Here is a 15,095-nt window from a genome sequence, read left to right on the forward strand (position 1 = left end):
CGCACGACCGCGCAATTGTCAGTTAAAGCGACTCAGTGCCGAATCGCAAAAAATGGTCATTAAGGGAGCAAATTCTTTCCGCGACTGAAGTGGGTAAATAATTGTATATACCCGGATATATGTGCACAATTCCACCAGGACTCCTGTTGGGTTCATTTGCTGATGTTATATGTTTGTATGGTGGATGTACATATTATTACTAATCTTTTATCATATACAATTTATATTAATTCCATACTCGTGTGCATCTATACACTTTTGGTACTATTGCTGGGTGCAGTAGTTTCTCTTTTCCCAAATACTTTGCTCACATTACTAATTCATTTCTCATGAGGGCAATCCCCTCTGTGCAGAGGGTTGAGGCACCATCAACTTTTATCGGTTCCACTCTTCCACTTGGTGAAGACTATGATCCTGCTAGTTACCTACAGCTTACCTCACAACTTTTGAACTTTGAAATGAGGGACACTTGAGGGAGGAAGTCATCTCTCTTCTCTCTTGGCTCACAGTTCCAGTGGGTGGGGCTGAGCCCTCCCACTGACGTCAGCCGGGGAGGAGAGAGGAGAGAGAGACAAGACAGTCAGCTGAGCGCCGGAAGCCACGGTCATATAGGTACAGATCGTCAGAAGAGTATAGCCAGGCAGGATCAGCCAGGTATTTCAGGTGTTACAGGGGGCCAAATGACACAGCACAAGCACTGTGCTGTATAACATGCTTTAAGAAAAACAGGATCTGTGTTTTTTTGTTCTTTTTTGGGTTAACAGATGCTTTAAGGAGTGTGGTGGACAGGAATGAGCGTGGCAGAGGAGGAGGGTCAGCAGGGCAGAGAAGAGGCATCACAAGGGCAGAGGACAGAGGATAGGGGTTCAGTAGGGCAATGTAAAGGAGTCAGCAGGATGGAAGACATGGGATCAGTAGGGCAGGATACAGGGATCAGCAGGACAGAAGACAGGTGATCAGTAGGGCAGGGTACAGGGATCAGCACAGAGGATATGGAGTCAGTAGGGCAGGATACAGGGGTCAGCAGGATGGAAGACAGGGGGGTCAGTAGGGAAGGGTACAGGGGTCAGTAGGACATAAGCCTGAGGGTTAGTAGAGCAGGGTATAGGTGTCAGCAGGACGGAAGACAGGGAGTCAGTACAGCAGGATCTAGGGTTCAGCAGGATGGAAGACAGGGGGTCAGTAGAGCAGGGTACAGGGGTGAGCAGGACAGAAGACAGGGGGTATGTAGGGTAGCATACAGGGGTCAGCTGAACAAAAGACAGGGGGTCAGTAGGGCAGGGTACAGGGGTTAGCAGGACAGAAGACATGGGGTCATTAGAGCAGGGTACAGGGTTGAGCAGGACAGAAGACTGGGGGATAGTGGAGCAGGGTACAGGGGTCAGCGGGACAGAGGACCAGGGGGTCAGTAGAGCAGGGTACGGGGGTCAGCAGGATGGAGGACCGGGGGTCGGTAGAGCAGGGTACAGGGGTCAGCAGGATGGAGGACCGGGGGTTAGTAGAGCAGGGTACGGGTGTCAGCAGGATGGAGGACCGGGGGTCGGTAGAGCAGGGTACAGGGGTCAGCAGGACGGAGGACCGGGGGTCAGTAGGGCAGGGTATGGGGGGTCCAATTCCCCCTATTCCTTTTCTTAACCCAAATTCTCCAACCCCCAGTCTATCCCATTTTACTCTAACACCCCCCAATCTTTCCCCCCTTTACACTCCCCAATGACTGCCCACCGGTCACATGGGACCCCAATCGAGGTACCTTCAGGCTAACAGCAGGCTGACTCTCCTCTCTTGAGTCCAGCGATCAGTGGATGGAGCTTTCCATCATGGACAGGGAGGTAAAAGGGAAGAAAGAGAGGGAGCCGCCGGTCCTGTCCAGAACTGTACAGGTGCCTGGGGGGCATGTCTGTGGCCATTTTCGTGCATCAGAACAGCCGGGCAGTAATTATCATCCTGCCCATCAGCCATGACTCCTCCCCACTGCCCTCTCCTGTGTATAGGAAAGAAGCATAAGTAGCTGAGGAGGCTCAGCCGCAAGCTGCTCTGCACTGTGTATGTGTGAGGCAGCCGGAATCTCTCACCCCCGGCTGCCTGTCACATTTACACAGCCATGCTTGTGGTGTGTGGGACACCAGACACCCCGCACAAGCAATAGGGTGGGCAAGCCACTCAAGCCAAGTGCTGGTACTTTTTCCAGCACCTGGCTCCACCCAGGGACAAAGCCTTCATTTGCCGGGATTTTCATCAAGTCCAGGGACAGTCTCAGAGAAGCCGGGACAGTTGGGAGGTATGCTACAGGTTTAGTGTCACAGCCTGTTTTGAGAAGGCCATTTCTCATAACCCCCCCAAAAGAGAGATAAACAAGCTAACGTAATATTATAGTATTTGTGAGTTGATTCATTATTGGACCGCATCCAAGTATCTGAAAGGTTAAGCCAACCTGTTATCAAACAAATAATCAGTAATAAAGATGAACCCATTATTACAATGTGATTCTGGGGAGGGTGGAAGTGAGGTTTACCTGTTGAATTGCTCTGAATGGCCAAGGAACAGGTTCCCCTAAACTGACCAGGAACCTGCATAGTACAGCGATGAGTCAGTAAAACACGGGGGAAAAAAAGTGTGATCAACTGACACCTTACTATAGAAAGAGATGTCATGTTTATGTTGATTATCTCCTGTAAAAGCAGCCAACCATGAGTGAAATGTTTTGCGTTATATAACAATGTTCAAAGGTCGACGAAGCAACTTAGAGATAAGCTCAGACACTATCAGAGATTTTTACTTCCTTCTTCTGCTGTCAGCGATGGCGTCTGGGGATCTGAGAGCTGAGCTGAAATGTTCCGTCTGTTGGAACATTTATACAGATCCTGTAATGCTGAAATGTGGTCACAACTTCTGCCGGGTCTGTATTGACTGTGTGCTGGATACACAGGAGGGGTCTGGAGGATATTCCTGTCCTGTATGTAGAGAGAAGTTTCAGGATCGCTCTGCACTGCACAGGAACATAACACTACATAACATAGCAGAGAATTTGGTGTCTGATCATTCAGATGAGGAGGAGTCCAGGGTCTTCTGTACTCATTGTGTGGACTCTCCTGTACCTGCTGTTAGATCCTGTCTGCTCTGTGAGGTTTCTCTGTGTGATAAACACCTGAAAGTCCACAAAAAGTCACCAGAACACATCTTATGTGACCCCACCTTGTCCATGGAGAGCAGGAAATGCTCCGTCCATAAGAAGATCCTGGAGTATTACTGCACTGAGGATGAGACCTGTATCTGTATTTCTTGTTGTATGATTGGAGGACATAAAGGGCACGAGATGGAGTCACTGGATGAGGCTTCTGAGAAGAAGAAGGAGACACTGAGGAATATTCTGCAGAGACATCTGACAAAGAGAGAGGAGACGGAGGAAAGAGTCCAGAGTCTGCAGGAACAAAGGAGGAAAGTAGAAGAAAAAGCAGCTGGTGACACCGAGAGAGTCACTGCCCTGTTTATAGATCTCAGGAAACGTCTGGAAGATCTGGAGAAGAGAGTTCTGAGGGACATCACCGGGCAGGTAGTGTGGGTCTCTAGCTCCATATTGGATTTCATCCGGGATCTGGAAATAAAGAAGGAGGAGCTGTCCAGGAAGATGCGTCACATTGAGAAGCTGTGTAACATGACGGATCCACTGACTGTCTTACAGGAATCAGACACAGGTGACTTGTGTGATACTGAGGATGGAGATAATGAGGACAGAGATGAATTGTTTGAAATTGAGGAAGAAGATAACGAGGAATCAGACAGAGGTGATTCAAGTGATACGGAGGATGAAGATAATGCGGAATCAGACACAGGTGACTTGTGTGATACTGAGGATGGAGATAATGAGGACAGAGAGAGACATGAGGAACTCCTCCATGATGGAGGGGGTCTGGATGTGGCGGGGGTCTTACACACAGGTTTATCTGATATAATAACAGAGGTAAATGTATACTTCTATATACAGGGAGCTGCAGACATATTACTGGATGTAAACACAGCTCACAAGGATCTATATACATCAGATGACAGGAAGACTGTCTCCAGGTCAGATATAGACCAGAATCACCCAGAAACACCAGAGAGATTTAGGTTTTGGCCTCAGGTGTTAAGCAGTCAGAGTTTCTCCTCAGGGAGACATTACTGGGAAGTGGATGTCGGAGGATTAGATAAATGGAGAGTCGGGATGTGTTACCCCAGTATGGACAGGGGAGGAGGGCAGTCACTGATTGGATGTAATAGCAAGTCTTGGGGTTTGTACAGGAATGATAATCAGTATTGGGTAATACATAACAGTAACTGGATCCCTTTACCTGCCAATATCTCCAGTTACACAGTCAGAATATATCTGGATTATGAGGCCGGGCGGATCTCCTTTTATGATCTGTGTGACCCGATCAGACACCTCTACACCTTCACCACCACCTTCACTGAGCCCCTCCATGCTGTGTTAGGTGTATGGGAAGGTTGTATAAAAATATGTGGGTGGAACCAAGAGCTGTGAGAATTCCACCCAAAGTTTGGTGACATCACAGGGATGGGTGGAGGGAAAGTTTCTGTGTTCAGCCATTGCTTGCATGAGGTGGTGACTCTGTCATGGGAGAAATATGAGGGCTTTTATTGCGGTCTTTCTTGGGAAAACACCTGGCTGTGTCTAACTTAAGAACTTACCAGGAAGAAACATGCCGTAAATAAGAATCATAAAAGTATCAGAGCTCTTTTTCTGTATACTGGCTCTGAGTCAAAAGACAGTAGTGAAGCAAAAGCATTGGTAGGACAGCCAGGGAACTAGATTTCTTAAAAGGAGAGTTTAGCAATGGCAGCCCCCCATGATTCTCTCATGACAGATAATACATTTTAATTTCTTATAGTTAATGATCAACTGACAATTATAGCTGCCAGGTGTGCCTGCCTGGTTTCCAGGGACAGTCCCAGGATTTAGAGGGTTGTCTCTGGAAATTGTGCATATTTTATTATTAATTCATACAGAGAGATTTTATTATAATTTGTATTACAGAGTAAATTCACCTTCATGATATTAATAAACAGTGATAGAAACATGAAATTGAGAAATAATGCTTTCAGTCCTGGAAATACACGTCTCCTTTATACAGAATTCTGGGAAATCTCAGAAAGAAAATATAAGGATTAAAAAGGTCACTTCAGATATAACCTGAAGCTAAACAGTGACCTTGCAAAATAAAACTTATAGGCCAATTCAGTACCACGCCAACGGCGACTCACATGGATGGCCCCTAAAATAGGCGAAGGAGAGGGCAGCTGGTCATCATCTCACCCCCTCTTCCTCTTTCTTCCGCTCATCTCTTGAAGGGTCATCCCCTATGCACTAGCTAATCCTACCCCCTTCTTCCTCCTCCCCCTCCCCCACACTCCTCCTCCTTTAAACCCCCCCTTTTTTTTTATATATATAATACCCCGAGAAGGTTAAACAGAAATTTTCCTAGCCTGCTTTTGACCCGAACTCTATAAACTAGTATCTATGTGCTCAGGATCGAGAGGACCTGAGAAGGAACTTGACACAGATGGTTAGTGATTGTTTACGCTTGTGTGCTCTTTACTGTTCTCTGTTCCCTTTGGGCCTTGCCCATAAAGTTATTGTTTTGTCTATAAATGTGAATGATTCATGGAATCCGTTTCTTTATGTACTTCTTACATGCATTCAATAAAATGTTTGTGGAAAAAAAAAAAAATAAAAAAATAAGGTCACTTCAGTTGGAGACTTTGCGTTGCTTTTCTAGCCATCTGTAGTTCTTTTCCAAATGCTGTTCCAGAAAGAAATGTTTAAATAAAAAATAGTCTTTTAAAATTTAGTAATAGGGACCAATTATGATAAGTACAGTAGCAAATCTGACTCAATTTGAGTTGCAAGGGGTTTTGTTTAGAATTATGTTGCAGATCTATGGTGGGGGGGGGGGGAAACCTGGTTATTAAATGTGGGTCATGTTTAGGGATAATAACCAAGCTATTGTAATAAAATAAGGCATTGAATACCAAGCCCCATCACAGTAGACCCACAGTATGTCAATGTTCCAATGTGTAAAAAAAACAAACAAACAAACAAACAAAACAAAAAATAATAGTGGGGAGGAGGTCATCTTTAAAACGGAACTTTACCCATAACAACTTGCTTCTTTATGGGGGCTGCCATTTTGCTGAAGCCCAGAGCCCCTAAAACAGCAGTAAATCATGCCAGGATTGCCAACTGTCAGATTTTCTTGTGCCCTCAACCAAACTGTCAAATGGCCGGTGTCATAAATGATCACATGAGCAGCACCATGGCAGTTGCAATTTAAACAGAAGCGGCTTTCTTAGCTGTAAAGGATAGGCGGGTTTAATGTCACTTTAAGGCTGTCAGAAGATCAACATCTACAAATTCAACAGTGCCTAAAAATACCTAAAATGCAAGAGCAACTGAGCATGTGCAGAGCAGGGTGAAAGTGTATTACTAGATTTTAAGCTGTATAGACACTTTTTTTTTTTATGATTTACATAGCTATACCTGCAGAATGGTCCAGCCTGAAGTTATCTGGCAGGACTTCATTTTCTGACTAAAGTTCCACTTTAAGTAGCTTTGAGGACAAAATATATTAAAACACAAATCATTTAACCCCTTGCCAACAGTAGCACTTTAAAGCGGAGGTCCACCCAATTTTATAAGTTTTGCTCAATCAAATTGCATAAATGTATTCATTCCTAAACTGAACTTTTTTTTTTTTTATCATGTGTACCTGTGTATTTCTGCTTTTCATCTTAGTTTCCGGTATATCACCCCTGCAGGTATTTTGCGGGTATATACGTAATGTCCTGTGCGCCGCACTGGCTCCTGGGAGCTCGTGTCATTGTTTCCAGGAGTCATTGCGGGTTCTCGCGGGATTTGGAAAGATGAACTTCCTACAATGCCGCCCGTTGTGATGGCAACCAGGAAGTTTACGACGCTCCGCGCTGTTACAACTGAGCGTGCACGGGAGCGAGCAAGGAATGCTGGTAGCTCAGCATCACTGGAACCAGGAAGTTAATGCTTGTGGGCTTCAAATGCCCACAAGCAAGATGAAAATGGCCGTCCACATTTTTTTATAACTTCTTCTTTACAACGAAACCGGAAATTGGGAGAGATAATTCACCAAAACAGTGAGTGTGCCAATGTTAATATGTGATGGTGTTAATGTTTGGAAAAAAAAAAAAAAAACACACGTCAGTGGACCTCCACTTTAAGGGGCTCTTAAAGTGTTTTTTTTGGGGGGTTAAATTCAGATCCTGGTCCCTTAAAGCAGATTAACTACTTCAATACAAGACACCCCCCTTCCTGCCCAAGCCAAATTTTCAGCTTTCAGTGCTGTCGCTGTTTAAATGACAATTGCAAGGTCATGCTACACTGTACCCAAATAACTAAATGTTTATTTTGTTCCCACAAATAGAGCTTTCTTTTGGTGGTATTTGATCACCTCTGCATTTATATTTTGCTAAACAAATAAAAAAAGACTTAAAATTAAAAAAAAAAAAAAAACACGTTTCTTTTGTTTCCGTTATAAAATTTTGTAAATAAGTATGTTTTCTCCTTCACTGATGGGCACTGATAAGGCGGCACTGACGATGGGCACTGGTAGTCAGCACTGATGGGCACTCATGGGTGGCATTGATAGGCGACACTGAAAGGCTGCACTGATGGGTACTTATGGGTGGCACTGATAGATGGCATTGATAGGCATCACTGATGGCACTGGCATGCATTTGGGATGGGTACTGATTGGCAGCTGCCCGATGGTCTAGGGTGGCATCCCTGTTGGTCCTGGCGGTATCCTGGGTGGGCATAGGAGGGGGGGGCTGTGCTGATAAATCAGCACAGACCCCCGCCCCTGTCAGGAGAGCAGTCTATCAGCTCTCCTCTACGTCTGTCAGACGCGAGTGAGGAAAAGCTAATCAATGGCTCTTCCCAATTGCATTGTGATCAGCCGTGATTGGACATGGCTGATTATGTGATGCGAACCCCCGATCGCCGCGATGCACACCCCCAATCGCCGCGATGCACACCCCCATGGGCACGTGAGAGCAGTCGTTCAGGAGGGCCGTCATATGACGTCCACCCAGAATGAGAGCCGCGCCGCCCAGCCGTTACTTGAAGGCCGGCAGGCGGGAAGAGGTTAAACAGCACAGTGCTTGTGCTATATAATCTGCCCACCTCTAAACTATAAACCTCCCTGAATCTGCCACTTTCTGTATCCCCTCTCTGTACGGACCATGAAAATCAGGACTCCTGGGCCCTGACCACCATGGTCAGAGTGCATTCCTCTGTCATACGCAGCTGTTCCCTCTGCTCTACTCCTTCCTCATCAGCTACCTCTGTGTCCCTGTCTCCGCCCTCCTCGCTATTATTATTAAAAATAAAAAAACTACAATGGTCACTGCCAGCCCCTCTAATAGAGCCTGGCATATCACACTATGTAAGTCATTTAAAAAAAGGAGCGTTGTAAATACCTCTTTGGAGCTATCATCAGGCCGGTCACGTGACTTATGGCTGCTTTAGAGCTCGGGGACAGGGCTTCTGTGGGAGGGTCCGAGATCTTCCTCTGACTTTAGAGTGAGATCTCGGCCCCTCCCGCAGAGGCCATGTAAACACCTTAAGTCATCAGAGTCAGGATTACCATTCAAGTGATCACAGCATTTAGCCGTCACAGAGTCTGTAGACTCCTTTTGTAGAAATACCACACTGTGCTATCCTGCCCTTGCCCAAACCATTATTGAAAAATATATTCAAACTTTAACTCTCAGGTATGGTTTGGTAGAAAAAAAGTGTTCAGCAGCAGGACAATTTTGTATGAACACATTGAAATGCAGAGACACAAAGTATAGGAAGGAAAAGTGCTTTTCTGCCAAAAATTACAGTATCAGCTCAGACACAGGTGTGTAAAAATAAAATCCAGTGGCAGGATTGTTCCTAAACAGCTAGAATAGGCCCACACTTAGAGACACAAGACAGGCATTTCAAAAAAATGGCAATAAAAATTACTAGTCTTACATTTGAGATGAAGTAGCAAAAAAAAAAAAAAAAAAATTGACCAGGGAAAGAACAGTATGTGTAGAACAGACTCAGATGATTGTAAAAATCAAGGCAAATATTTTCTTGCAGTAAAAAAAAAAAAAAAATGAAGTATCTGAGATGCAGTTGAAAAAAATAAGCCACAGGTAGGAAAAGACAAGGCAAGTGTTTTTGCTAGCTTTAAAATTTAGAGAGTAACATATGTAATACAATAGGGTTAAAGGGTTAGGGTTGACCAGGGGTGGTAGGTGGCAGGACAGTATGTGAGCAGCTTGAATAAGACACTAATTAGGGAGAACAAAAAAAAGCAGGAGATTTAAAGGGATAGAAATTAAAATCTGATATCAGTGATACATTTAGAAAAAAAAAAATCAGTAGCAGGCTGAATAAGACATAAAAAAACAGTAGGTGTTTTTGAGAAAAAATGTGAGTAACATCAGAGAATATACCGGTAGTTACAAAATTTGACCAACAGGACAGAACATGAGCAGCAAATATTTTGTAAAAACTGTCTGCCGACAAGAAAAAGACAAGAAAGGTGATTTGCAGCTAAAACAATTAGAGTATAACATTCGCCCCCTTCTGACGTCACGTAACATCAGAGGGGGCGGGGTCACCAGTTTACGTCACTGGGTGGCCCCTCCCTCTGCTATATAACAGCGGTCATTGCAAAAAGTTTGCAGCCGCGGGATTCCTCTCACCGAGGCAGAGTTTTTCTGTTTTTTCTTTCAGCGCTGTCATCGAAGATAAAGTTATATCGCGGGACACTTTTTTTTTTTTTTTTTAATAAAAGGACTTGTCCCAAACTGTCTCCTGTCATTTTTACCATTTTGACACTTTTTTTGGTGAATGTGTAGGGTAATTAAGTACCACGATAATCTAGTAGTTCAGCATGGTTGGTTAGGAATGGGCATCCTATTTTACTTAATTATGCCCATAATTTTATGAAATATTGCCCATTTTTTAATTCCCATCGGATATTTTAATAAAGTTACTAATAAAGTTTCTGAATTAGCCTTGTAATGGAAATTTGTAAGTTCTGTATATAATTGTATTGTATTTTGTATGTATTGCACTCTGCCCTCACTGTGCACACAGAACTAATAATGTTTTCAGTACATGTTTACATTCTTTCGAGTCCTGATTAGAATTAGCCTGCCTATGTAACGCCCCTTGTTACCATAAATGTACAATTGTAATATTAATGTGATACCTACGTAATCATGTGCATAAAAACCTTCAATTGCGTCATAATAAAGCAGAACAGTAATTTGGAAAGATGCTGAGCGTATCTTTTGTGTCTGTTCCCTACTGCAGTAGTTATTATTAATTTGGAACCACTAATCAATATGAGGATAGGGGTTGCCTATCATCAATTTAACCGAGTCAGCATGGCGAGCCAGCCAGGAGGGGATTCCAGGTGACCCTGAGTATCCGAAACAAGGAGCTTGAGACGATCCGGGAATTTCTGATAATCAGCCGGCTGAGGTAAGCCTTTTGCTTACATTTGAGTTATCAGACTTCCTTGATCGGTAAGGCATTTTCGGGACAAAGGGTACCTATTTTACTCCCCTTAATCGAACTGTATTGATTGGTGGTTATATGTTATGTTGTCCCTGTCTATTGTCCATTGGAGTGTTATAGATAAGAAAGGGAAGAATAGTGCTGTTCACAGGTATATGTAGTACATCTGCTAGATAAAGTAGTTTAGAGGCAAGAGGGTATAGGCACACGTAGAGAAGAGAGAGAAGACTGGCCAGTCATTATGGGCATTGAATTAAGTAAGGGAATGAAGGGTAAGAGACCCTCAAAAATGCCCAGCGCAAGAGGAGCGCTATATATGAACCGAAGGTGCAGTTCTGCCTATACTGAGCCCCTAGATTAATGGTTAGAGTGGACATGGATCCACAATGGGTAACTGGGTTACCAAGGTTCACAGGGACTAAGAATCATGCAGAGTAAACAGCTAGAGAAACAGCTATCTATGTGAGCAGGATGGATCAAGGGTGACATTAACACTAGACAGAAAGGGACATTTTCATGTTAAGTTGTGGGATGAATTTGGGGTCAGGCACTACAACTATTAAAGTCAGAAACAGAGAAATGAGAGGTAAAACAGAATACTTTATATGTTGTCAGAGAGGGAAGATGGGATGAGCACTGTGGCTCTCCATCTGATCATAGAATCATAGAAGCTAGATATAAAAGTTATTTAAACAAAATAAGGAAAGCAGAATTTAGGCAGGGAAATATTAAAGAGTTAAAAGAAAGTGAGAGAATGATATGCACATGTTGTGTACAAATGGGAAAAATGTAAGCGATTTTAGAGAGATATTGGTGTATGTGTGTGTGAATGCTGGGAGCTTTAGTTCTATTGCTTGTGTGTGTCATGTACGCAGAAGTGACCCCCTCCTTTGTGCTCTCATGAAAGAAATGTGGCTGGGATGAGAGGTTAGTGATAAGCTGGAAGGACATCATGCCAATTCCTGTTTTTTAGACAAAACATTTATAACAAAATGTGCCGGGTTAACGAATCTAATGGTAAACAATGTGATCACAATTATTTTGAATCTGTTTTCCAAACATGGTAAAATGAAGGTTACATTTAACCGTGTATTACACAAATTGAATATCCTTTGATAGTGGAAACAGTGCATTTAAAAAAGGGAAATTAAGTAAAATTAAGTAATAATGAGTATTAATTTCTAATATGAGTTTAACAATTATATAGATATAATGAAACTGGTTTAGACAACCTTTGGTTGGAAATCAAATCCAGGTTATTAGGGAAATTTGTAAAAATGGGATTAGTTTAGATTAAGATAACAATTTTGTAATTTTACATTTATACAATAAGCCCTTATTGAGAGAAAAAAAGATTAAGATGAGGTTGTTATTTTGAATAAAGCTGCCATAATATTTAACAAAGCCAAGATGGATGGAATACATAAGAAGTTCTTCTACAAAAATGATATTGTAAGGTTTTTGATGAAAACTTGATGTGCGGTCCATGATGTAAGAGTAATAATAAATAAAATTTAAATATAACAGACCCATCACATCAAGTCCACACACCCTGTTAGGATAGATGATGCTTTCTGGTCCATCATACAGATTGTTGGTCCTTTTGTTTTTATTTATTTTTATTTTTGAAATCCAAAGCAGAATGTGTGGATTGTGAAATGATGTGCCCCTTTTTCTTGTAAGTACAGTGGTATAAGCAGAAGAATATTTTGGATTTATGGACATCTCTCCATGACCGCAGGGTATTGTTATCATTTGTTATAATATTGCCAGGAAAAAGTTGTCTTTTGAAACATGAAACTGGAGTTCTTACACAAATAGTGTGATAGAACACAAGCCATTGTAATATATTTATGCAAGCTGGACCCAGTAATGAAGGGTTCACCCCGATATATCAGAGCTGTAGCTTTTATGCAAAGGTGCTATTAGACAAAGTTAGATATTGTTTTGGTCAATGGTCCGACATTCTATGCAGGAAATTTAACGCTAACTAAATGTTTGTCTAATGAAAGGTTTAAAATATGAGTTTGTTTATGTACAAATCTAACAATGAAAAACGCGTACATTTATTCAAAAGAAAGGAAAAGACGCATGTGTTAAATTGATGACATAGGAATCAGCTGCTGTGAGCCCAGTGCAGGACACACTCCCTGAAGTCCCAGATATTTAATTTTTTGTAGATTTGAGTATGCAGTTTATCACCCAGAAGGATACTCTGTATTCAAAGTCATTGGATCCTTTTTGCCCAGCTCAAGAAGCAGAGCTCCATGTTTTAGCAAAGCCTGTGAGCTATAAAAAGAGTGTATATTTATATAGATAGTCGAGATATAGATTGCTTTTGGTTCCATTTGAAGGGCCAGAAGTTTGTTTTTACTTCGGAAGGTAAACCAACCAAGCATGCCAAGTTAATTTGATCAGCTGTTTTCAGCCTTCCAGCTTCTTGCTGAGGTAGCCATATTAACTTTCACACATGGAAGCAGACCAGGTGACTAAGGATGCTGCATTTACAGCCCCGGACACTTGATGGGTCTGTGCAACTCACAGATTCCACCCTAGTTCTGGCCCAGTATAGCTGGGATTAATAATTCAACTTTAAGGACCCCAGAACGAGAAGAACAAGTGGTCCACAGGGGGCAACTTCTTATGAAACAGGACTTTGGTAAAGGTGATCATTTATGTCTGCCAGCCACTCTTTTCCCTCCAGCTTGACACATGGACCGTGTCATCAGTCACAAGCAGTTATGGCTGCCTTAGTAAATGAGCGTGGGATAGAGCCAGGGTTCTCCACAGTTGTTTTTATAACATACCACTTCTTGTTTTACCTGTTACCAAAGGTGTTACCAAAAGCTGAACATCCCTTCCAGAGATTACAAAAAAGATATATCCAGATGCCCAAGTTAGGATCTTACGAGTATGCATTTTGTCTGTATGGACATGTTTCTTGGATGTCCAGTGGCAAATGCTACTGCAAAGGCCACAGTAAAAAGTGTTATCAGAAGTAGTTTGTAAGTACATAGTGCAGAAAGTACAGAGAGTAACAGAGGAAATCATTTTTATAGGAGAGTCCTTACTAGAAATTTTGAGGTTTTATTTTTACACCCCCACTGTCTACAATATAGCGGACAAAGTAAAGTAAGAAACTAGAAAACTTTTGCCTGAATGTTTTCTTATATTTTATGAAGCCTCTAAGGGGGATGTTGGACTCTCCCTATGGGATTTGGTTTGGGAGTGTGTTACTCACTTGCTTATATTTTGTCTCAGCAGCTGAAGTCCTCCATTCGGATCTCACGGAGAATGCTGATGATCTTTTAAGGTTTTTTACAAACTCATTTATGTGTTTTCTCCCTAATTCCAGATCCTAAAAGTTTGGAAGGATCTAAAACTAAAGCCAGGTGACTTTTGGATTGTTAAGAGACATTTATATATAAGGAAATGTTTGGAGACTCAATACAGCATCTATTTCATGTACAGTTTTTGCAAAACTTGAAGGAAAAGTCACCTGGATCCACACCAGACACTGCAAAAATGACTAAATTAAAGAAATCTCTGTGTTTGATTTGTTTCCCTCTTGTGATCACAGTCTAGGGTACTTTTTGATTCAATTACTTTAATTGTAAGGGATATATATATTTGAAAAATAGTTTAGCCATGTTGAAGTCATATTTGTCTTTTGTATGTCTTCCATTATATGTAGAATTGTTTGTGTTTACATATGCTGATAAGTCAGCATGCCCACAATTCAGCTAGAAGGCCATTCTGGCCACAGGAGTGTACAGCCAGTACTCTGTAAACATGTCTTATCAATCATCTGTTTTTCACAATGAAAAGTCATTTTGTAATGAAAAAGTTGCTCAGCTATTATTTTCTCCACAATGGAGTTTTTGCCTCTTTGGCCAGGACTACCTCCACCTAAGTGTGTGGAGGTTCCAGGTTAAAGGTGATAGCAGGTATGGTTAGTGATCAAAATATTGATCAAAAGAGGGGAGACTGTAATGGAAATTTGTAAGTTCTGTATATAATTGTATTGTATTTTGTATGTATTGCACTCTGCCCTCACTGTGCACACAGCACTAATAATGTTTTCAGTAAATGTTTACATTTCTTTCGAGTCCTGATTAGAATTAGCCTGCCTATGTAACGCCCCTTGTTACCATAAATGTACAATTGTAATATTAATGTGATACCTACGTAATCATGTGCATAAAAACCTTCAATTGCGTCATAATAAAGCAGAACAGTAATTTGGAAAGATGCTGAGCGTATCTTTTGTGTCTGTTCCCTACTGCAGTAGTTATTATTAATTTGGAACCACTAATCAATATGAGGATAGGGGTTGCCTATCATCAATTTAACCGAGTCAGCCTTATAGAGTTAATACATTATCTCATTTAATTCATTACCTTTTTTATAGTATCCCATTTACAAATAGACCATTGACAAAACAGTGTTATGCTATATAAAGAGCGTTGCCACCAAAAAAATGGCCGCGCCTATTGATATA

General features: G+C 42.0%; 1 protein-coding gene across 1 annotated transcript; it reads left to right on the top strand.

Moving 5' to 3' along the window:
* The first annotated feature begins 2,760 nt into the window (after nucleotides 1-2,760).
* On the top strand, nucleotides 2,761-5,943 carry LOC141134943 (E3 ubiquitin-protein ligase TRIM39-like). Its single transcript, XM_073624376.1, has one exon. It carries the CDS (start codon nucleotides 2,798-2,800, stop codon nucleotides 4,517-4,519), a length of 1,722 nt encoding a protein of 573 aa, XP_073480477.1. The 5' UTR covers nucleotides 2,761-2,797; the 3' UTR covers nucleotides 4,520-5,943.
* Nucleotides 5,944-15,095: the final 9,152 nt, after the last annotated feature.

The sequence above is a fragment of the Aquarana catesbeiana genome, linkage group LG03 (genome assembly GCF_042186555.1).
Source record: "Aquarana catesbeiana isolate 2022-GZ linkage group LG03, ASM4218655v1, whole genome shotgun sequence".
Lineage (NCBI taxonomy): Eukaryota > Metazoa > Chordata > Amphibia > Anura > Ranidae > Aquarana > Aquarana catesbeiana.

What these genes read in the sequence shown, in the direction of transcription:
- LOC141134943 (XM_073624376.1), top strand. Translation starts at nt 2,798, where the DNA reads ATGGCGTCTGGGGATCTGAGAGCTGAGCTGAAATGTTCCGTCTGTTGG.